Genomic DNA, 23,393 nt, shown 5'->3' on the forward strand with positions numbered 1-23,393 from the left:
TCCCCAAGAAACTATCTATTATATTGTTGCAGAATAGTTGGTTTACCATTGCTCTTGCCCCTTGCTATCCACCCATGAATTTATATCTTGTGATTGGCTGGAGCTGGTCTACCCAAGCCTGGGACCCAGTTTGGTTCTCAGCCCTCTGTGCACCTCGTCAAGGTGATGTGAAAAGAGCATGTGTCTGATCTGTATCTGGTAGTATATCACCTTTGCCTATGAGAGTGCATCTCCCCGTTGCAACACTTGCTTCATCTCTCATCTGGGTTGCTGAGAACTGCTCGTCTTCCCACCACGGGTGAATGCCCATTGTCTAGTTCGGCTACATCACGTGGTTGTGGACCACAAATTTGAGCTCCTGGATCTGCATTTTTGAGGATGTATTCAACTTTCCTGCAGCTGGTCCCCTTGTCATCTGGAGTTTAGAATGTGACTGTTTATCTCTGACCTTGGCTGTGGACTCGATCTGCGCTTCGTGCAACCCGAGTCAGCTCCTCTCGTGTTCTGTGTCTTGAGGCCTTCTTTAATTTTCCTTAGATTCATAATGTGATTTTTACATGCTCTTACTGTGCTATATTAGCTATAAGTTAGTTATCCTACCAGGCTCCATATATACTCCTGTAGTCCCATAGGGTTATTCGCCATAAGCATCTGCAAGCTTGCTCAGGATCTCTTGTTGCCTTGCGTTTCTGCATTTGGCTAATGAGCAAAATAATAAAAGCTTTGACTGTATGTATCCGTCCTCTATCTATAGAACTGTGTAGACGTGTTCTTCGTGTATGTGAGTGTGTGTTTGTGTAATGCTGTGCAGGGCTGCGAGTATTCTTCGTGACTAACACTGCTACGTCGTGCTGTCACTGGTGATGTCAGCATAGTGGTTTCTTGGTGCTTAATCGAGGTAGTCAATTAGGGTATTCCCATTCACAATCTCTGTTGAGTCCCCTGTTTCTGAAAGGATATGCACTGGATTAGGTCTGAATGGCTGACGGAGGGGATACCATTCTGCATATGTGTCAGCTAGTGGTGCACTTGGGGTTAGTCAGAAAAAGGATGAGTATCCACAAGCGTTTCTGGTCCTTCTGCCGGTCATGTTCATGGGGGTGAGGAGGGGCATTCCTGGGACCCTTTCTTTAACCTGGCAAGAAACGGCCTGTTGTGGCGGTTATCTGGCAGCTTTGGGTGATGGTATCAGTTAGTGGTAGGGACCACACTGCTTGGCTAATGATCTCCTCAAGTAGAGCTTTAAAAGAGACAAATAAATCGAGGGACTGCATCAACAAGGGGGTCTAGCCTAAGTGTGGGGCGTGGCCCAAGGGGTGACCTGACGCACACGAGCAATTGTGTCAGGTGCTTATTAGTGGGGACAGAGGGAGCCCAGGTAGCACCCTGGTCTCGAGGCAGTTTCTGGAGACTGCTGAGGAAGCCCTGTCCTCAGGTATCCAAAGAGAAGATAGACAGATGTATAGGCCTCTCCGGAAGGCTAGGAGACCCCTTAGGCTACGGATCCAACATGGAAGATGCTGCCAGAGCTTAGACGTTTGTACTGAAAATGGCCTGTTCGTAATAACCGGGAAATGGTCACCACTGCATTGTTTTGGTTGGTTGTTTTAGTTGGTATGGATGCATTCAAAATCAATAAAAACAAATATCACAAAATGGCGGACCCCTGCTGCAGGTCCTAGTGGGTCCCCCTGCTGCCCGCTCGGCCGCACTGTCAGCGCATCAGCTGAGCTTTGAATCTGCTCCATAGCACCGTTTCCCAATCAAGAGCCCTCACAGCCTCAGGGTTCAAAATGAAGATTCAATGAGCAGGAGCTAAAACCAGCTCCTGGGTGTCCGGCATCACCCGGTAGCCAGGAGCTACTGCTGGGGAACCAGGAGCGGGTACACAGCGCACCGGAAATCGAACATCCACAGGAGATGCACAGCTTACCCTTGTCCCCATTATCTAGGATCCATTATGTTTAAATGTGTCCCAATCCTTTTTTTATTTGCATTCTTAAATACTCAGAGTTAATGTCACATGTGCATGTTTGTAAAGCACCAGTTGGCCTGGGGAGCCAAGAGTAGCACCTGGTAACGGTTGGTTTTAAGCTAACCAGGCTCTCCTGGGCTAGAAGCAGGAGCTATATAGCTCCCAGCGCTCAGCAATGTCGAACCCTGGATGCAGCAACAGACCACCTCATCAGGTGCCTGCACGTTATGAGGAAGGAAGGAAGGTAGGTAGGTCGGTCTGAAAGGGTCTATTGGTTTAATCGGAGGCAGGAGGAAACCCAGCGGGAAGGACGAAGAGGCCGTACAGGCGCAGCATGGGTTGCTAGAGTAAGAATTAGGGAAGTCAGGAGTAGGCAGGGAGTGCACCAGGAACTGGGGCAGGGGGCCACTCACTTCACACGCCTGCCTCTGGCTTAGTCACTGATATATACTCATTTGGACAGCCTCAGCTTCCGAGCCTAAGGCGTGGGTGGTCCTGTTGGGAAGTGGACAACTGATTTTGGGTACCTATTAGTGGGGGCCAGAGGAAGCCCCCGACTCAGGGGCAGTTTTTAGAGACTGCCGGGGAAGCCCTGTCGGCAGGTATTGGAGGGTAGAATAGACAGATGTATTCGCTTTTCGGGAAGGCCAGGTGACCAATGGGACTAAAAACATGATTATTGCCCGTTTCTAAGGGCCCTCACTTTGCTTCCGGCCACAAGTCCATGACGTAAAGCGCTCAATGTCCCACAGAGATATGCACGTGGTCACGCTACGTGGGCGTGCGGTGAAGAGTGGGTTAGAAGTCAGGCCTCCGGGTTCTGCAGCTATAAGTATAGTCACTGACCAAAACTCCTGTGCCATAGACAGCATTAAGGAAGCAAATGCCCTCTCATTCCTGCCACCTGGTCAAGGTATGGCCCACTACCAAAAGCTCAAAATAGATTTCATGAGTCTGCGGTGAGTGGTCACCCACATATCAAATGCTCAAAATAGATTTACTGCATGCACGACACAGTCCGATGTAGCCTGATCAGAGTATGTTACAGCCCTTTATAGGGACACCAGGCAACTTGCTCAACTGGTGGCGTGTACCATCCATTCAACACAGGAATAATCCATGTGCTTCATCCTACTCTCACTGTTCTTCTAGTAACTAGAACCGCTGTCAGCACTGCCCAACCATGTAGGCGAACGCGACTTGCAAACCAACATTGCCAGTACTGCATTTAAGGGGGTAGCATCTGTCATGCAATATGTGGTTTGGAACTTTGCTAACCAACATTGCCAATAATGCATTTAAGGAGGCAGCATCTGGCACGCGATATGTGGTTTGGGACCTTGCTAACCAACATTGCCAATAATGCATTTAAGGTGGCAGCATCCGCCATGCGATATGTGGTTTGGAACCTTGCTAACCAACATTGCCAACACTGCATTTAAGGAGGCCGCATCTGTCATGTGATATGTGGTTTGCAATCTTGTAAACCGACATTGCCAATACTGCATTTAAGCAGGCAGCATCTGTCATGCGATATGTGGTTTGGAACCTTGCTAACCAACATTGCCAGTACTGCATTTAAGGGGGTAGCATCTGTCATGTGATATGTGGTTTGGAACTTTGCTAACCAACATTGCCAATAATGCATTTAAGGAGGCAGCATCTGGCACGCGATATGTGGTTTGGGACCTTGCTAACCAACATTGCCAATAATGCATTTAAGGAGGCAGCATCTGGCACGCGATATGTGGTTTGGGACCTTGCTAACCAACATTGCCAATAATGCATTTAAGGTGGCAGCATCCGCCATGCGATATGTGGTTTGCAATCTTGTAAACCGACATTGCCAATACTGCATTTAAGCAGGCAGCATCTGTCATGCGATATGTGGTTTGGAACCTTGCTAACCAACATTGCCAATACTGCATTTAAGGGGGTAGCATCTGTCATGCGATATGTGGTTTGCAATCTTGTAAACCAATATTGACAATACTGTATTTAAGAAGTTAGCATCTGGCATGCGAAATGTGGTTTGCAATCTTGCTAACCAACATTGCCAATACTGCATTTAAGGAGGCAGTATCTATCATGCGATATGTGGTTTGCAATTTGCTAACCAACATTGCCAATACTGCATTTAAGGGGGTAGCATCTGTCATGCGATATGTGGTTTGCAATCTTGTAAACCAATATTGACAATACTGTATTTAAGAAGTTAGCATCTGGCATGCGAAATGTGGTTTGCAATCTTGCTAACCAACATTGCCAATACTGCATTTAAGGAGGCAGTATCTATCATGCGATATGTGGTTTGCAATCTTGCTAACCAACATTTCCAAAACCGCATTTAAGGTGGCAGCATCTGGCATGCGATATGTGGTTTGGAACCTTGTTAACCAATTGACAATACTGCATTTAAGGAGGCAGCATCTGGCATGCAATATGTGGTTTGCAATCTTGTAAACCGACTTGCCAATACTGCATTTAAGGAGGCAGCATCTGTCATGCGATATGTGGTTTGGAACCTTGCTAACCAACATTGCGAATACGGCATTTAAGGAGGCAGCATCTGTCATGCGATATGTGGTTTGGAACCTTGCTAACCAACATTGCCAATACGGCATTTAAGGAGGAAGCATCTGGCATGCGAAATGTGGTTTGTAATCAATTTTAGGCGCCAACATCGCTGCTCTTGAGCCTTGCGTTGTCCTCATCACTCTTTTCTTCCTGCGGATGTGGGGGATGAGAGGCGAGTAAAAGTTAGACTTCGAACAAAATGACATTAAGCAAAGAAAAAAAGACGTCCATGTTTTAAATGAGGTCTAAGCTTCATGTAATTTTTCATCCTTCTACGGGTATTTATTTCCCAGGTGTGTGGGCCTGGCGGTGCCTTTAGAGGTGGCGACATCGCAACCCCAGAACCTTAGCTGGGGCCATAGATCCGACTCCCACACTCTCATCGTTTCTCCTGCTTGGAGGGTGAACGGCAGGCATACACAGCGGAAGTGAAAGGATGTGAACTTTGACCCCATCGACGTTAAATAGCATTGCAGGAAGTGTGTGTGCTGCCACCACTGCAAACTCCTTCGACCGCTACCCGCGGCCCATCACTGCGAAGACCCTGTGAAACCAGCTCTACTGTGACAAGACCACAGACCAAGAAGAAAACAAACCCACGACTACATACTCAACCCGAGAAGATGGAGTCATGAGGCTCAAGCCTCGGTATCCAAAAAATCACCGCCGATGGATAAAAATCGATCGGCAAGAAGAAGAAGAAGTGTGTGTGCAGAGCACGTTAAAAGGTGCCTCAGTGTACATAATAATGCTCCATAGCCTTCCTGGGGGGACCTCAGAGTCTCCCACCCACCCCTATAGTTACTGAGTGGGGCTTCCAATAAAATAAGCCTACCCAATAAAAGATAGGAGCTCCATGCCTCACATCTATCAATCGTTCTTGGAGGGGGAGGGGCGTGGCACTGAAGAGGGACAGAGAAACTAGGGGTCATTAACCCTAGTACGACGGGGTGGACGGGGAAGAGTGCCAGGTGTGTGACTGTGTCAGTACACATTCGTCTGAAGGGGAAAATAAAAGGTCTGGTATTTCATTCATTTGAGAAGAGGGCCATAGAGTTGAAGTGGGGTTACCATGCACCATAACTGTGTAGTGCAGAGTGCATGAATGGGCACTAATATTATTGTTATAAAGAAACAACACCACATTCTATTAAAACCATGGACTCGTGTTAATAGAGTACAACGTGTGAACTGAATCAGTTGTAAAGACTCACAGTTTGTGCAGATAAGTCGCAGTGAGTTGAAATGATTTGCACAGGATCACACCCTTTGAATAAGCGCTGAAGCATAACCTTCTCAGCTCTAGTTGGTGCAGATATCTGTTACGTTTTAGCTTTCAAGTACTACAGAAATACTCTTTAACAGAGATTACGTGGATTGTGTGCACACAAATCACATACAAAAAAAACAACCGGACAATATGCACATTCTTTTAGATGGACGTTCAGCAAATTGAGTACGATTGTAGTTTCATTGTCCACGTCCTAAAGAGAAGCCTACACGTCCCACAATGCAAAATAATGTGAGCCTCATACATGTCCTCTTTCTTGTACCAGTCTCTCAATATTAAAGTAATACAAAAAACACTGTGTGATAAATTCATCGCCTATAGTTAGTTATTTGGCACACACCTGCAGCTTGTATTATAGACAATAGGACGAAAGTGTGAATTTCCACTAACAAAGCAAACCTTTTCTTTATGGCGGGTCAAACTAGTAGACAATGTGAATTAACAGGTGTTTTTAATCAGAGACATTAATCGTCTTTGTGACCGCGCTAGAAGTGAGAGGGTGCTGTTGGCGCTAGCATTTTACTTCAACAGGGCCAGCTGAAGGCCAATTATCCCAGTGATGTGCTTCCCCCGCCGGGCTGGTGAAAGCTTGTAGCTGGTAGGTGCAGTCGCAGCTTGATGACGGGTGATGCCGCCAAACGCGGGTGAGTTGAGAGCTATGATTGTCTGCTTACGTCTCTGAACCTACAAGGGCCTGCTAGCGTCAAAGGGACATCGTTCACCTGTACTTCCATTTAAAAAAGGAATGCATTCTTGGGGTTTTGGTCTTGGCTGACGTAGCGCCAAGAGGCTTCCAAAATGACAGAAGTTCTGTGATGCATCACATTATGCTAAATGAACGCATGGCAACAATTTTGCACCTGATCACAATGATTTGTTGAAAGCAAAGCCTCAACTCTAAAAGAGATTTCAATGAGACCTGGATCATGTGCTCACCTCGGCCACTGAGAGATAAAGGTGTTTGTCCAGGATCACACAGTGTGGGCAAGAGGAGGGGCCTGGCTAAGGATGGAATTCTCCTGCTGCACAGTTAACTACAAGACTAAATCCCTTCACATTTTGTAGGAGTGAATTGGAAGGGGGCACAATAAGTGGGAGGAGGGGGAGTGCGGTGGAAGTGTAGGGATGCGATTGGCACTTAAATATGTCTAATGTGGATTGTTCTTAATCTATGTAATTCCACCCATGTATTGCCCCTGGTGACTGTTCCATTTACTCCCCTCCACAACCTGGTCAGAATGTCCCTCAAACTCCCCATTATAAGAAGCTCACTGCTTCCTGTCTAATCTGATTTCTTATCTGATTTATTATCTATTGTTCGATTTTTTGTGATCAAAAGAGCATTGTTCCTCCTGTATAGAAACAAATAAATAATAACTAAGCTCCTGTATTTCAGCACTCTGATTCTCCCAGGGCAGGTGTGAACTGCTCATCTGTTCTTTGTTTTGCTCTGTACATTCTGGTACTTGTACGGAAAGAAACTGCAAGTACAAGCATCCAACGAAATAATCAGCACTAGAAGCAGGGATGGTGCCAGGGTCTTTCAAGCTTTTCAGTTGAAATGGGCATAGGGTGACCAGACGTCACGGTTTTGCTGGGACTGTCCTGTTAATTAACACTCCGTCCCGGTGTCCCAACACTTTTTTGAGTCGGGTCTATGCAGTCCAGGTTTTTTGTCAGACCAATTGAAAAAAATGATGGACACTCGCTTTTGTCCCCAGTCTATGTCCATGAAACCAATGCTGCCGCTGGTGTTGCGCGCTGTGTGCAGATGGAGTTGCATTCCCATGACAATGACTGCTGAACCTATGCGCACTCCCATTTCCTCACAGGGCCGCCGTTGTGCGTGCGCACGGCTCTGAGGGCGCGGGATTTTGCAGCTGCAGGAGGAGTGGGGGATAGAGGATCAACAGTTCTGGGAGGGCAAGCGGTGGCCCCACATGGAGGTCAGCTAAGGGTGGCAGGAGGAAGCCAGTGACCTGGTGCATAATAAAGCTGCTGTTCCAGCCAAGAGGGAAGCAGGCAGTGAGGTGTTGTGGTGCAGGTGGGTGGACTCCAATCAGCATTCTGTGACTCCAACATGAGCCGGGAATGCCATCAGCATTAAAGTAGGACTAGAGTTTCAGTCCCATCCAGTTTGGATTTTAGTCCTTCTTTAGTGTTTATTGTCGCTGAAACTGTAGTCATACTTTGACGACAGTAGCCTGCCACATTTTTTTTTATTTTGAAAATCTGGTCACCCTATCCCAGGCCTGATGGGGAGTTCCAGAAACTGCCCCCATGTTGCCAGTCAGTAGTCTCATAACACAGCAATATATTCCTTTCTATACCACTTTCTTTCTGGGGTTTAAAATGTGCGCTTTAGAGCACTCACCTTACAAGCCCCGTTTGCAGGAGCCCTTCCGGCAGTCACTTCCCTGAGTTTATACCTAAGTGTTATCACTTGGTTGGCTTTTAACACTGGTTCCTCCACATCAGCCACTTGCTGTCAAAGAAGGATTTATAGTTTTTCAGAGGGCATTTAGTGTTTCAGTTCACTGCTGGCCGTCTCGTGATAATCGGCGGCTATTAGCCACTGTCTGTATTTCTTTGTCTCCATTATATTGTATTCACCCCTAGGGTGCCTCAGACTCATTTCCACTTTTAAGGGGGGCCCAGCTCTCACGTTGAAATGGGCCCCCACACATCTACAGCTGGGCCTGACTATATTGTCCACTTAACGAGAAATAGGTTCACTTCCGGTCTGTGCTATGCTTGGCTAGACCAGTGACCACACTGGGTCAAATACATCAGAGCGCGCGATACACCACCCGAGAGATGCAGCACCGTGTACTATAAAGAGGTCCTACCTTTAACCCTTGGTTCTCCTCCATGCTCTGGTCCAGCCGACTTTTGATGATCACCTGCAGGCGAAAGAGAGGGAGAGAGGTCAGCTATGGTGGGCAGACAGAGAGGGAGGCAGGCAAGGAGGTAGGGAGGGAGGTAGTTAGCTAGGTAGGCAGGCAGGCAGGCAGGAAGGAAGGAATCTAAGCAGGGAGGGCGGTAAGCAGGTATGCAGGGAGGGATGGAGGTAGTTAGCTAGGGAGGCAGGCAGGAAGGAAGGAATCTAAGCAGGGAGGGCGGTAAGCAGGTATGCAGGCAGGGAGGGAGGGAGGTAGTTAGCGAGGGAGGGAGGCAGGCAGGGAGGGAGCGAGGTAAGCAGGCAGGCAGGGAGGGAGGTAGGAAAGGAGGGAAGCAGGCAGGGAGACAGGCTTTCTAGGGAGCTGCGCGGTGGGAAAGCGCCACTCACCAGCTGTTCCTCAGAGCACGTCCCGTCCTCGCTGAGCGCAAACGATCCTTCCTGCTCATCCTCCGGGAGGGAGCCGTTCAGAAGTAGGGCCTGGGCGGAAACAGAGGGGGCAAGAAACACAACACTGTCAGCAGGTGACTCCAGAAGGTACAATGCAGGTGACTCCAGAAGGTACAATGAGAAATGCAATGCGGGCACAGGGCAGGCTGCCAACGGGCCCCATGTTATGCAAGCACTTCTTCCAGTCCTGGCTTTCTAGCCAACAGCTCCTAACCCATTTGGACTTGTGGTCCTGCTGTTTACGTTACAATCAGGGTCCTACAAGTCCCAGCATGCAAAGCTCTGTTGCGGCATCCTGGTGTGTGAGGAGGGGCTCGCCTCCATCCTTGCTTGTCGACCTTGCCAAATCACATTTGGCAACATTTCCCATTCTGCCAGTAATATCAAAGCCCTGCCCTATTTTTTTCTTCACATTTGGGGCTTGTTTTCTGGATTTATCACGAAGAAAGTTAGGACTACAAGTCCCAGAATTTAAATTAAAAAAAGGTTAACTGCCATCTCCCAAAATGAATAGAAATAGTTGGTATTCAGGCAGCGTGCCTGCAATAAAATATTGCAAAACGGCCTGTGTGAGTAGACGGTGCTTTCAAAACACGGCTTAGCTGCCACCTTGGGGTGAGGTGGCTTTCAAATAAGTAAGCATAACAGTTTCTGACAATATCAAGGTAACATATAATGGGGACATCTTATAGCTTAGAAATATACGGTCACCCCCTCAAAGTGCCAACGTTGCTATATGTGGAGTCCTGCTCTACACTACACTGGCCGTCCCCTCGGTGCAAAGAGAACACCCGAGCAATCCCGACTGCGGCAATTCAAACATAGTTCAAAATGGTAGCACGAAACCATTTCAACATGCCCGATCCATACTGGGGATGCTAGTCCAGTCTTGCTTTTAACTTTGGAGTCTGGGAGTTGTAGTCCCATTTTACGCCATTATATAAAGTCCCCATAACGCAAAATTCAAATCAGGAATGGACTGACATTTCCTGACTGGTACCGGGTGTGTTAGTATATATGTTTCAATATGGTAGACGTGCAAGTTCAGTGCCAGCGGTCTGTTTTAACATGTGGGCAAGCATGCAGAGGTCTGTCTGTCCTCTTCTCCAGAACCCTAGCAGCACACTCGGAATCAATCAATCAAAAAGCACATGTGCTCCAGCCAAGGATTCTGATAGGATCAATTATTCTATTTATTACATTTGTATAGCGCACAGCAGCCCTTGGGCACCGAGGCACGGTTACTTGCAAGGAGCTTAGTTACAGGATGGGAACAGCTGGGAAATGCATTTACACGTTGTGCATTGATACATTAGGGTACATATCATGGGCTGGGATTTGGAAGGATTCATCAAAAGCCCTCAATATTTGTCTCACAATATGTCCACGCATACTCGCTTTCTTAGAAGGTGGACAAGTGTGGCAAGAGCTTGGTCCAAGATTACACAGTTTGTTCAACGGCAGAATCCAGGATTTGAACTCGTCTGGCTGCAAATTCAGTAAAGCAGAGTGTAGACCGCATTCCCTTTCCCTAGTTGGAAAACTTTGCAAGAACCCAGTATATTTGATCCTTTTGGTCATTCCTTCCCACCTCCCCAGGGGTCTGAGTTTGGCCTTTTCTGAAGATCTGAAGAGGGGCTTCTGCATGTCCAGCACTCATTAAAGACCCGTGAACCAGGGAAACGAGGGCGGCGGGGGGGGGGGGGGGGGCGACGGGCTGGATGACTGAGGATTAAGTAACCCTATCCCTTTCCAGCGGCTCAGTTCTCAGGCTTCTAGCAGGTGAGCTCCTTTAATCACCATGGAAACTGCTGGATCATAGGTGTGGAGGCGGCTCAGAGGGCTATGCACCTGCCGCAGGGATTTGGGAGTCTTCGCATTTGGAAGGCCAGAAAATCAGACCCAGCCTTTGATCCTTCGCAGATCGATAAATCAAGCACACATTGAGCGTAAGTGCTGGCCAATCACATGCAGACGGGCGGACATCTTTGCATGAGCCCCTAGTGTTATTGTCTCAGGAATGGAGATGTCTGCTAGCTACTTGATAGGCTGGCGAGATGGTCTTCCCGGCATTGCCTTCCCTTTCAGTTCTAAATTGTGCCATGAGGGGCTGAATACTCAGGGTACAGGGGGCGTTAAGTACAAGGTATCACCCCCCCCACACCCATAGTCGCTTCTGTACTCCTAATCCACTGTCCCCTTTCATCCATACGAACACAACATATCATCCAGTACTGGGGGACTGGAGCATGTTCCATTTATTTAAAAAAAGAAGAGCATGGGTGTTCAATGTGTGTAGACAGACATGCCAGCCACACAGGCTCTCCAATGCATGTGCCCCCCCCCACGTCCTAAAACCCAAGGGGGTTCAGAGAGGGCGGTATGAAGGAAAGGGCACTGAGGACTAGGAGCACATTAGTCACTACGGTTAGTAGCGTGTACTTACTCCTACCCAGTGCCTAGAGTGGTGTGGTAAAACGAGCCGGGGCAGATCAAGGTGGTGTTTGGTCGAACGTGTGGGAAAGTCACCTGCCGGCCATGCCCCCTTAAGGAGCCCCAACTTAATGGGCTGCAGGCAGCCATTTGTAGAGATCAGCACTTGAAGATGTCTCTCAAGGGAACATTGGGCTGGAAGGCCACAGAAGTTGCTTTGGCCTGATCATGTGAGCACACATTAGCCTCAGGGATGTTCTACAACTTGGAACAAGGCAGCGTACAGGCCGTCAGCCAATATGCGTCAAGCCTTAGAAGCCTTGAGACCAGGAGAGGACCTCAAAGGGAGGAACAGCTCTGAAGACGGGAAGGCCTTTGGACATCCATGCAGAATGTGAAGGCTGCCTCTATATTTGGAGTATTGAGCGTATGACGAAGGAAGGATTCGGGAAGAAGACAGACAGCGAGATTCCTTGGTTCAGATGGAATGAGGACACAGCCTTAGGTACAAAGGAAGGGTGAAGTCAGAGCCTAATCGATGCGCAAAGTGACCGCTACCAGGAAGGCCAACTCCAAACTCATTAAATAAAGGCCGGCCAAGGCCAAATGCCCAAATGGCTTATGAGCCAAAGACGACCAAGCCACATTGGGATTCCAAGCATTGAACCCCCTTTCACCATTGAGAAAGTGCCACTAAGATATGGATGAGAGATAACTTCAGCAAAAATGGAGAGGGACCAATCCCCACCAGATGTGATACTGAGGAGAGGATGTGATCAAGGAAAGCAACAAAGGGATTGTAGGCCTTTCTACAGACTCCAGTGGCAAAAGTGGTTCCACTTGCTGGGATATTGCGAGCAAGTGGAGGATTTCCGTACCGCCATGGCTTGGCAGGGGAAGAACTATGGTCTTCAGGGTTGCCCGGAGCAATGTCAGAGGTTAAGATTTATTCGAGACCTTCCAGCCATCACCTCTTGTGTTTTGCTGCCGCCTTTAGGGCGCTGTCATTTGAGGTCAGGTTAGAGGTGCGCATAGTTCTGTGCGACTCCCATTCTTCCGGCCATCTTCAGGGATGGTCTCTATGCTCATCAGTGAGTGTGTACGCCTTGCCTGATCAAGAAAGAATAGCGGGTGGGACCCTGGGCCTCCATGTTGCAGCGGACGTGGTGTCTGCGTTTCCGCTCTGCGGAAGCGGTGCTTGCACTGCTGCTTGTGAAATATCCATGCAGGCTTGCTCAGTCAGCTCAGTAGCGTAGTGGAGAGGGCTCTCCTCCGCGTCTGAGGGCCAGAGTTACACAGGAAAGAGGCGGTCAGCTCTCCGCAAGGTTCTCTGTTCTATGGCTCTGTTTTTTTCCCATACTTTTCACCCGCTCTCTTGGAGATTAGGAGGCAAAGGAGAGAGACCATGGAAAATAGGCCTTATGCCTCCTCGACGTAGCTTTTATCAGGGCTCCTAAGTACAGCTGAACTTCCCAGATGATCCTCCCAAACAGGGGACAGGGTTATCCTCAACACTCATCTGCTTACAATAGAGGTCGAAGGCTACTTGCACCCCCTTAATGATCCTCGCTTTTCTCCTTCACTCACCCTGCACAAATGATAAGAATGAGGGTCCAGGAAGTTGATATTTAGGAATCCTTTTCCAAGATGGCCACCAGAGAAATGATGCTCTGCACCAGCGGCACAAGTCTAGATTCCTGTGTCAAGAAAAGCAGTAGCAGAGGCATACCCGCCTAGTCTGGGTTTATCGCTCTTCTCCGAGTCTCCGCAGAAGAACATGGAGTCCTCGAATTACCGGCAATCCGAGGAAATATGCACACACCTCAACGCGATTGGCTACAAACACACTGTTTGTGGACAATAACATTGAGGTGTGGCCAGAAACTAAGGATCTGCGGCAGATCAAAAGGCCAGGCACACTGTTCCCTTGTTAGCAGCCTCTTCTGCGCTAACGTGAAGAGAGTGACGTGCACACGCACAAACTAGACTCACTTCAAAGAAAAAGACAGTTTGGAGACAAACACCCCTCACTGGCATCACAAACACTGCACTTTAGTCTTCTATTTCGTATTCCACATATCATGCATTCCCTGCCCCGTTTTCTTTTTTTTTGGGTAAAGTGCTCGCGTCGGGTGGGCGGGGTCTTGGAGAAGGGGGCGGGGCATGTGTGACGCCACTCTTCGGGTTGTGCGTTTGAGAATGTAGGCAGGTATGAGCAGAGGTCAAGTCAGTGCATGTTGGATGATGGGAGCGAGGGATAGTGAGATGGGCATCGAAAATACGGTCTATTTTCAGGTGTTGTGGACCGCGTTCCGAGCCTCCCGATTGGCTGAACTAGCAGCCTATGAGAAAGTGATAAAGGAAAAGAATGTAATGTTGTATACCTCTACTGCCCTTCTCCCTTCGTTGGCTGCTCAGCCGCCATGACCACGGGGTGAGCCAGGGAAAACTTGCTGTCCATCGTTGGGGCACTTCCTCTTACTCACTGACCACACGCACACAGGGTTAAGCACACGTACTCATGGGCCCCGCTATTGGACTGACCATTGGGAGCGCATAAGTCATTTCCTGGCAGTTTCACGCGCACCCTCATCAAAGGCGATATCAAAAGCCAGGCGAGGCGGGATGGATATTTCAATAGAATGTGTGCTCACGCGGTTTCATCGTCACTCAAGTGGCGCAGCTGCAGGCAAGAGGCCTTCGTTTGCGACGGGCGATGGCACTTTACTCCCCGAACCTAGGGGCTTCTCCTTGCACGATGCCCTTAAATGCAGAGTGGATGGGCTGGTAGAAGGACGACCCACGCCGATAGATGTTGATGCCTTATAGATGCTGTCATGTTGGCTTCTGAGCGCTTTGGTGGCTTGGCAATGGTGTAATAGCAGAAAAGGGCATCGTTCAGACACTTCCAGTAAACAGCTCGCCTGGCAGGACTTGCATCCACCCAGTAACCTTTAGGGCATTTACTGGTGGTGTGAAAAGGGAGCCCCTCTAAAGCCAGTGCTGAGCCCCTCCTTCTCACACTCCCTCTGCCACAGAACCCCCTAGCAGGGAAAGGTGGCATGGGGTGAACCCAGCGTGTGAGCATAGCTGGGAAGGTCCTAAACCGGATCGGGGGCAGGCGCAGGAAGAGCGTGGTTGCCCATATTCCTACAAAAAACCGGGAATAGGCCATAGAGTGAAATGCACTCGCCTGTATGTGCGCCATTTTGTTTTATCTGCAGAACTAGAGCGTAAATGGTGACGCCTGGGACGCGGGAACACAGCAATTCACACACCTGCCCGTGTGCACGATAACATTGGCTCAGAAGTCCACATTACTTGTGTGTTTTGCTTATTTAAGGTATTTTTATGACTACAGATATTTTATAAGGAATAGATTTATTAATATTTGTGTTTGACATGGCCCTCAATTGAACTGGTTATAGTTTTGAAGTAATTTAAGATTGGTCAATATCATTTTTAAGCTCTTTTTCATTTTTTTTGTCGTTGGTTTTAATATATGGCAAGATAGCTTAGTGGGTTCAGCACTCGCTGCTGCGATCGGTGTGTGATCTGCAGGTTTCAGCTTCGAATCCCGGCAAGGCCAACGCAGGCTTTCATCCTTGCAAGGTCGATAAATGAGTAACAGCTTCGGTTGGGTGATGGTGTATGTAAATATGTTCCACGTAAAGTGCTTGGGCGTAACCATTATATAAAAGGCACACCATTAAATGGCACTATTTCTTTGGTGAAAGGGATGTAGAACAAAGGACCTGATTTAAGCATGAATAATACTGAAAGTGAATCCAGAGGATACACAGGCTCGTCTTTTTTCACTGTATATCAATACAAATGGAAGATAACTTAATGGATCTGCAACCTTTGGCTCTCCAGGTCTTTTGGACTGCAAATCCCATCAACCCTAACCACAATAGTAAATGGTGAAGGATCATGGGAGATGTGGTCCAAAACATCAGGAGAGCCACAGGCTGCAGACACTGATCTAACTATGCATCTGGTGCCTAAGTTCAACATGCTTAAATTGAAGTTAAGAAAGAATACAACTCCCAAAAGCTTTTTTGTATTTATTATGGTAAATGAAAGTCAATGGCTGGAAGAGTTGCGTCCCACGTAGGACTCATCTGGTAGGTCAGTGGCTTGCAGATGTTTTGGACTACAGATCCAATCAGCCCTTGCCAGCATAGTCAATGATAATGGATCATGGGAGTTGTAGTCTAATACATCTGGAGAGCCACAGGTTGTGCATTCCCATGCCCGAGTTTCACAAGGAGCTGTATGAGGCTGGTGGGGTTTTGCGTGGTATTGCCTGACACTTGGTAGTCTGTGGCAGAGTATTTAAAGGTGGGTAGAGTTGGGTTTAGAGGACGGATGGTACAGAAAGGCTCTGCTTAACAGAATTAGAAACGATTAAGCATCAGCAGATTTCTCCTTAAAAGGAATAACGGAAAGCCGAGTGGTTGGCCACCGTAAGGTCCAAGAGTACAAGTCACAACCGTTTATCAGTATCTCAGAATAAGCGGAGGCTGTCGACTGAGGTTGGGATTTTTTTAATTTGTGTGCTCGGAATTTGTGGCAAAAAGGGGTGGGGGTGTCTTGCCGCTTGTGTGAAAGGCAGCGTTATACCTTGAGTGGGTTCATCTTGTCACAGACTTTGTGGGTGCTGGAAATCTCTGCAGTAACATATCTGGCTTTCATTCTTGTCGTGTTTGGGGGAGGAGAGGGAGAGACATAACCTGGAAAGTTGGGCTGCACTGACCACTTGGGGCAGGTAAATACAGATTTGCATCGGGTGTGTTCCCTATAATGGCTGATGAGATGAAAATAAATCGATGAAATGGAATGCTACCAAGATAAGTCCCCAGAGGTCGATGAAACAGAATGCTACCAAGAGAAGTCCCCAGAGGTCGATGAAATGGAATGCTAGCAAGAGAAGTCCCTAGAGGTCGATGAAATGGAATGCTAGCAAGAGAAGTCCCCAGAGGTCGATGAAATGGAATGCTACATAGAGAAGTCCCCAGAGGTCAATAAAATGGAATGCTACATAGAGAAGTCCCCAGAGGTCTATGAAATGGAATGCTACACAGAGAAGTCCCCAGAGGTCGATGAAATGGAATGCTAGCAAGAAAAGTCCCCAGAGGTCGATGAAATAGAATGCTACCAAGAGAAGTCCGTAGAGGTCGATGAAATGGAATGCTACATAGAGAAGTCCCCAGAGGTCGATGAAATGGAATGCTACATAGAGAAGTCCCCAGAGGTCGATGAAATGGAATGTTACCAAAAGAAGTCCCCAGAGGTCGATGAAATGGAATGCTAGCAAGAGAAGTCCCCAGAGGTCGATGAAATGGAATGCTACATAGAGAAGTCCCCAGAGGTCGATGACATGGAATGCTACATAGAGAAGTCCCCAGAGGTCGATGAAATGGAATTCTACCAAGAGAAGTCCCCAGAGGTCGATGAAATGGAATGCTACATAGAGAAGTCTCCAGAGGTTGATGAAATGGAATTCTACCAAGAGAAGTCCCCAGAGGTCGATGAAATGGAATGCTACATAGAGAAGTCCCCAGAGGTCGATGACATGGAATGCTACATAGAGAAGTCCCCAGAGGTCGATGAAATGGAATTCTACCAAGAGAAGTCCCCAGAGGTCGATGAAATGGAATGCTACATAGAGAAGTCTCCAGAGGTTGATGAAATGGAATTCTACCAAGAGAAGTCCCCAGAGGTCGATGAAATGGAATGCTAGCAAGAGAAGTCCCCAGAGGTCGATGAAATGGAATGCTACATAGAGAAGTCCCCAGAGGTCTATGAAATGGAATGCTACACAGAGAAGTCCCCAGAGGTCGATGAAATGGAATGCTAGCAAGAGAAGTCCCCAGAGGTCGATGAAATAGAATGCTACCAAGAGAAGTCCGTAGAGGTCGATGAAATGGAATGCTACCAACAGAAGTCCCCAGAGGTCGATGAAATGGAATGCTACATAGAGAAGTCCCCAGAGGTCGATGAAATGGAATGTTACCAAAAGAAGTCCCCAGAGGTCGATGAAATGGAATTCTACCAAGAGAAGTCCCCAGAGGTCGATGAAATGGAATGCTACATAGAGAAGTCTCCAGAGGTCGATGAAATGGAATGCTACATAGAGAAGTCCCCAGAGGTCGATGAAATGGAATTCTACCAAGAGAAGTCCCCAGAGGTCGATGAAATGGAATGCTACATAGAGAAGTCTCCAGAGGTCGATGAAATGGAATGCTAGCAAGAGAAGTCCCCAGAGGTCGATGAAATGGAATGCTACATAGAGTAGTCCCCAGAGGTCGATGAAATAGAATGCTAAAGTCCCTAGAGGTCGATGAAATGGAATGCTAGCAAGAGAAGTCCCCAGAGGTCGATGAAATGGAATGCTACCTAGGGAAGTCCTCAGAGGTCGATGAAATGGAATGCTACATAGAGAAGTCCCCAGAGGTCGATGAAATGGAATGTTACCAAAAGAAGTCCCCAGAGGTCGATGAAATGGAATGCTACATAGAGAAGTCCCCAGAGGTCGATGAAATGGAATGCTAGCAAGAGAAGTGTCCAGAGGTCGATGAAATGGAATGCTACATAGAGAAGTCCCCAGAGGTCGATGAAATGGAATGCTACATAGGGAAGTCCCCAGAGGTCGATGAAATGGAATGCTACCAACAGAAGTCCCCAGAGGTCGATGAAATGGAATGCTACATAGAGAAGTCCCCAGAGGTCGATGAAATGGAATGCTAGCAAGAGAAGTCCCCAGAGGTCGATGAAATGGAATGCTACATAGAGAAGTCCCCAGAGGTCGATGAAATGGAATGCTACATAGAGAAGTCCACAGAGGTCGATGAAATGGAATTCTACCAAGAGAAGTCCCCAGAGGTCGATGAAATGGAATGCTACATAGAGAAGTCTCCAGAGGTTGATGAAATGGAATTCTACCAAGAGAAGTCTCCAGAGGTTGATGAAATGGAATTCTACCAAGAGAAGTCCCTAGAGGTCGATGAAATGGAATTCTACCAAGAGAAGTCCCCAGAGGTCGATGAAATGGAATGCTACATAGAGAAGTCTCCAGAGGTTAATGAAATGGAATTCTACCAAGATAAATCCCCAGAGGTCGATGAAATGGAATGCTACATAGAGAAGTCTCCAGAGGTTGATGAAATGGAATTCTACCAAGAGAAGTCCCCAGAGGTCGATGAAATGGAATGCTAGCAAGAGAAGTCCCCAGAGGTCGATGAAATGGAATGCTACATAGGGAAGTCCCCAGAGGTCGATGAAATGGAATGCTACATAGAGAAGTCCCCAGAGGTCGATGAAATGGAATGTTACCAAAAGAAGTCCCCAGAGGTCGATGAAATGGAATGCTAGCAAGAGAAGTCCCCAGAGGTCGATGAAATGGAATGCTACATAGAGAAGTCCCCAGAGGTCGATGAAATGGAATGCTAGCAAGAGAAGTGTCCAGAGGTCGATGAAATGGAATGCTACATAGAGAAGTCCCCAGAGGTCAATGAAATGGAATGCTAGCAAGAGAATTGTCCAGAGGTTGATGAAATGGAATTCTACCAAGAGATCCATTAGCCAACAAAATATCCACCTTACAATATAAGATTTCCAGCAAAGGATCCTCCTTAAATGACTCTCCTCCTCCTAAAACAAATGAGAGCATGACTGCTAATGAATCCACCCGATTCAACGTTTCTAAAGTCTCTATCCTGGAAGTGGAATGAATCATCCTGTCACTGAAACCATCTAACTGTCAGGGCGTCCTCTGCCCGGCACAGCTTATTAAAGAGGCAGCCCGAGACCTCTCCCCCTTCATCACAAAGCTTGTCAACGAGTCCTTCTCTACTGGCACCATCCCCACTAATCTGAAACAATCTGGGGTACTTCCACTTCTAAAAAAAAAAACACTCTTTACCCTTCCGTTCCAACCAACTACAGGCCAATCACGACTGTATCCTTCCTCCTAAAAATTCTGGATAAGGTTGCCTATGTACAAATCCAAAAACACCTGGAAGTACACTATTTACTAGGAGCCAGACAATCAGGCTTCTGTCCCCAACACGGAACAGAGACAGCACATATCAACCTTATGACCCAAGTTGACGAGTGTAGAGATAACGGCAAAGCTGCCTTACTCCTCCTCCTTGACCTTTCGGCCGCATTCGACCTGGTCGATCACACCATCTTATGCAACCATCTCAACTCAGCTGCACACTTCTCTGATAACGCAATTACTTGGATTAGATCCTTCCTAAATGGCAGAACCATGAGGGTTTTCTCGCCTGCTGCAGCTGCTGACCCCATACCTATCACTTGTGGTGTCCCCCAGGGTTCCTGTGTCTCGCCCACATTGTACAACATTTTTACCAAGCCCCTCTTCGATAATCTGGATCATCTCGGTATCACCTACACTAACTATGCAGACGATACCCAGATCCTCCTCCCGCTTTCTTGGGATTATGAAAAGGATTTGGCCTTGGTGAATAGAGTCTACATCATCATCCAGGCATGGATGGCCACACATGGGCTATGCCTGAATGATGATAAAACTGAACTCATCATTCTGGGCACTACCCCCAGCCTAAAAAAACTAGGACCAGTTTACTCTTCATTCTCAATTGATGGCAATACCATCAAAGTAGGACAAGAGGTAAAAACGCTAGGCTTTTACCTAGACTCTAAAATCTCATTTGCCAAACAGGTTAACTCTCTAGCGTCCTCCTCGGCCTATATGTGCAAACTCATCCGCACAGCTAAACCATTTTTATCTGACGCCAGTTGCACCACCCTGGCCAGAGCCCTCATCCTGTCCCGCCTTGATTATTGCAACGCCCTTTATCTTGGGACAACTAAAGCTACCACTAGAAAAATCCAAACCCTACAAAATAATGCCCTTAGAGCGGCATTGGGCCTCTCCAGAAGAGATCACATCTCTGAGAGTAGCCGACGGAATACCTGGCTCCCAACTATGGATAAATTCCACTTAAAAACCCTCTCACTCACCTACAAAACCCTTAAAAACGCTGCACCATCTTACCTGATCAATAGATTCCATAGACAGATCTCCTTGAGACCCTCTAGAACAGCCTATAAAGATCGCCTTGCTATCCCTAATTTCAATCGTTCCACCATCAGCGGCAACAGTTTCCCGGTGAAAGCAGCTAAATTGTGGAACTCCCTACCTCCCACACTGAGATCTGACCTCCCCTACCTAAACTTTAGGACCAATACTATCCTATGACTGAAAGGGAAAGCCCATCAAATATAGAAGTGGTTGTAAGCATATGCTCACCTAAATGCAGCAAGTATTCAGGACCCGCTACAAGTAGCCATAACCACCCCTCCCCTTCTGCATACCTCTACACACCTACCTCACTACCACCCCTACCTGTATTTTTTGCTAGTATAGTAAGTTGTATGCATCTCCTGTATTTTCACTCCTGCACCGTCCTCCAAATATGTTCTATCTGTATATACCTCTTATGTGTAAACTCTTTCTTTCTGTATATACCTTTATGTATTTAATACTCTTATGTAAATATTAATCTTGTGTAACAAAGCTTCACATATTCTTGCATCTGCTGCGCCCTGTTACCTTAGGGTATGTTGCGCATTACAAATAATAAACAAACAAGTCCCCAGAGGTCGATGAAATGGAATGCTAGCAAGAGAGGTCCCCAGAGGTCGATGAAATGGAATGCTAGCAAGAGAGGTCCCCAGAGGTCGATGAAATGGCATGCTACATAGAGAAGTCCCCAGAGGTCGATGAAATGGAATGCTAGCAAGAGAGGTCCCCAGAGGTCGATGAAATGGAATGCTAGCAAGAGAGGTCCCCAGAGGTCGATGAAATGGAATGCTAGCAAGAGAGGTCCCCAGAGGTCAATGAAATGGAATGCTAGCAAGAGAAGTCCCCAGAGGTCGAAGGTCAATGAAATGGAATGCTAGCAAGAGAAGTCCCCAGAGGTCGATGAAATGGAATGCTAGCAAGAGAAGTCCCCAGAGGTCAATGAAATGGAATGCTATCAAAAGAAGTCCCCAGAGGTCAGTGAAATGGAATGGTACCAAGAGAAGTCCCCAGAGGTCGATGAAATGGGATGCTAGCAAGAGAAGTCCCAGAGGTGGATGGAATGGAATGCTAGCAAGAGAAGTCCCCAGAGGTCAATGAAATGGAATGCTATCAAAAGAAGTCCCCAGAGGTGGATGGAATGGAATGCTACCAAGAGAAGTCCCAGAGGTGGATGGAATGGAATGCTAGCAAGAAAAGTCCCCGGAGGTTCTAAACGTTGGCTCAACCATTTGTGAGTCTCTTGGAGTGGATTAGCTCTGCCCAGACCTCAGCCCCTTGCTAGTGCACAAAGCTGTACCTCAGTGATGAAGCGCAATACGACAGTCAGACCTGGGGTCGTTTATTTGTGCAGCAGGAATGCGGCCCACTAGTGTGGCCAAACTGGAAGTTCAAGTGCTTGTTGCCCTTACGTCATAGCACCGACGAAATTCAAACAATGGAATGGAATTCCACCCTTAAGCATTCCCGGTGGCTAAGAGCTGCTGGCACGAGAGCGCCTGCATTTTTTGTTTTCTACTGGCGTCACCAGCTGCCAGGAACGCCACCAGCATCTGACTAGGAATGCAGCATCCCAGGAGGCGCACTTGGCATTGCCACAGAGATGCAGGCAGCAGGCATGCATGTGTCTCCTGGCCAGACATGGGCTCGAAGCACTCCCAGCCAGAGGAAGGCAGCAGTGCCCAGTAACACGCACAACCAAAGGGGTTTAACATGAGGCTCCTCCAGCAGCGACCGCCTGCGCGCTGCACAGCCCCGGGGGCGACATTTATTAAATTGTGCACTTTGGAGAGGTTTCTTATTGACTCATTTTCCAGGGAAGGGGATTTTTCTGGAGCGAGCAGCTGCAATATTATATCAGCTTTATCTAAAAAAAAAAAAAATACAGTGGGCTGCTCAGTAAAACAGCTTAGTGGGTTGAGAATCAGACAACTTAGTGGGTCAGAGATCCGGGTTCAATTTAAAATCCGAGATATGAGGACTCACCCGTCATCCTCAGAGGAAATTAGGGAAATTGCCTTGGGTAAAATAACCCCCATTGTGTAAAAAGCTCCAGGATTAATTGAAGTTGGTAGTAGGCACCTTGTGAACAAAGAAATCTATTTAAATCGATCTATCTTCCATCCAAAGTACATCGGCTGGACTGCCATGAGAACAGTCTGGAAATTAAAATACGTTTCTTTGCCTGTTGAAATATCCCAAACTTTCACAGCTTGCATTATGCAAATATATTCCGGGCTTTATGTTCCCTGCTGCCCCTCTGTGTCCTCGTCTCCTCCAGCCTCACCCCTCACCCCCTTCCAATGACCGTCTGCGAGACCCAGGCTCTGCCGAGTGGGGACGGGGGACAATGGGCCTTTCTTTGCTTCAGCACAAAACCATGTTCACAATGGGGCAAAGCGGACACCCCCAATGCAAACAGAAGGCGACTGGGCCACAGAGGTGCGAGCCCCCACCCCCTTTCTGGGAGGAGGGACGTCAGTCTCCAGCTCTGTCTTTGCTGTGGCACTGATTACCCAGCGTCGGCGGCTCCCAGGCCTTCCTGGGAGTAATTTTTCTGCAGACCTCACCGCCTGGAAGCTCTTGACTCCGTGTAACTCACCAGCCACCCCCACGCGTCTGAATGAGTACCTCCTTGCTTTAGAACCAGGCCATCTTTGCCAGGAACTGCTGGCCTCCCATGCTACGCTGC

General features: G+C 47.7%; 1 protein-coding gene across 6 annotated transcripts in view; it reads right to left on the bottom strand.

The window, feature by feature from the left end:
* DIXDC1 (DIX domain containing 1) overlaps positions 1-23,393 on the bottom strand; it is a 560,841-nt gene that overhangs the window by 62,193 nt on the left and 475,255 nt on the right. For all 6 annotated transcript variants that reach the window (XR_011274537.1, XM_069614294.1, XM_069614291.1 and 3 more), the window contains 2 exons: positions 9,133-9,222; positions 8,693-8,746 (listed from right to left, as the gene is read on the bottom strand). Coding sequence is in view for 5 of the 6 variants with exons in the window: in XM_069614294.1 (XP_069470395.1) it covers positions 8,693-8,746; positions 9,133-9,222 (144 nt within the window). In the remaining variant the exon portion in view is untranslated. The remainder of the gene's footprint in view (positions 1-8,692; positions 8,747-9,132; positions 9,223-23,393) is intronic.

This window comes from Ambystoma mexicanum, chromosome 9 (genome assembly GCF_040938575.1).
Source record: "Ambystoma mexicanum isolate Mex_15411 chromosome 9, UKY_AmexF1_1, whole genome shotgun sequence".
NCBI classification, from domain to species: Eukaryota; Metazoa; Chordata; class Amphibia; order Caudata; family Ambystomatidae; genus Ambystoma; species Ambystoma mexicanum.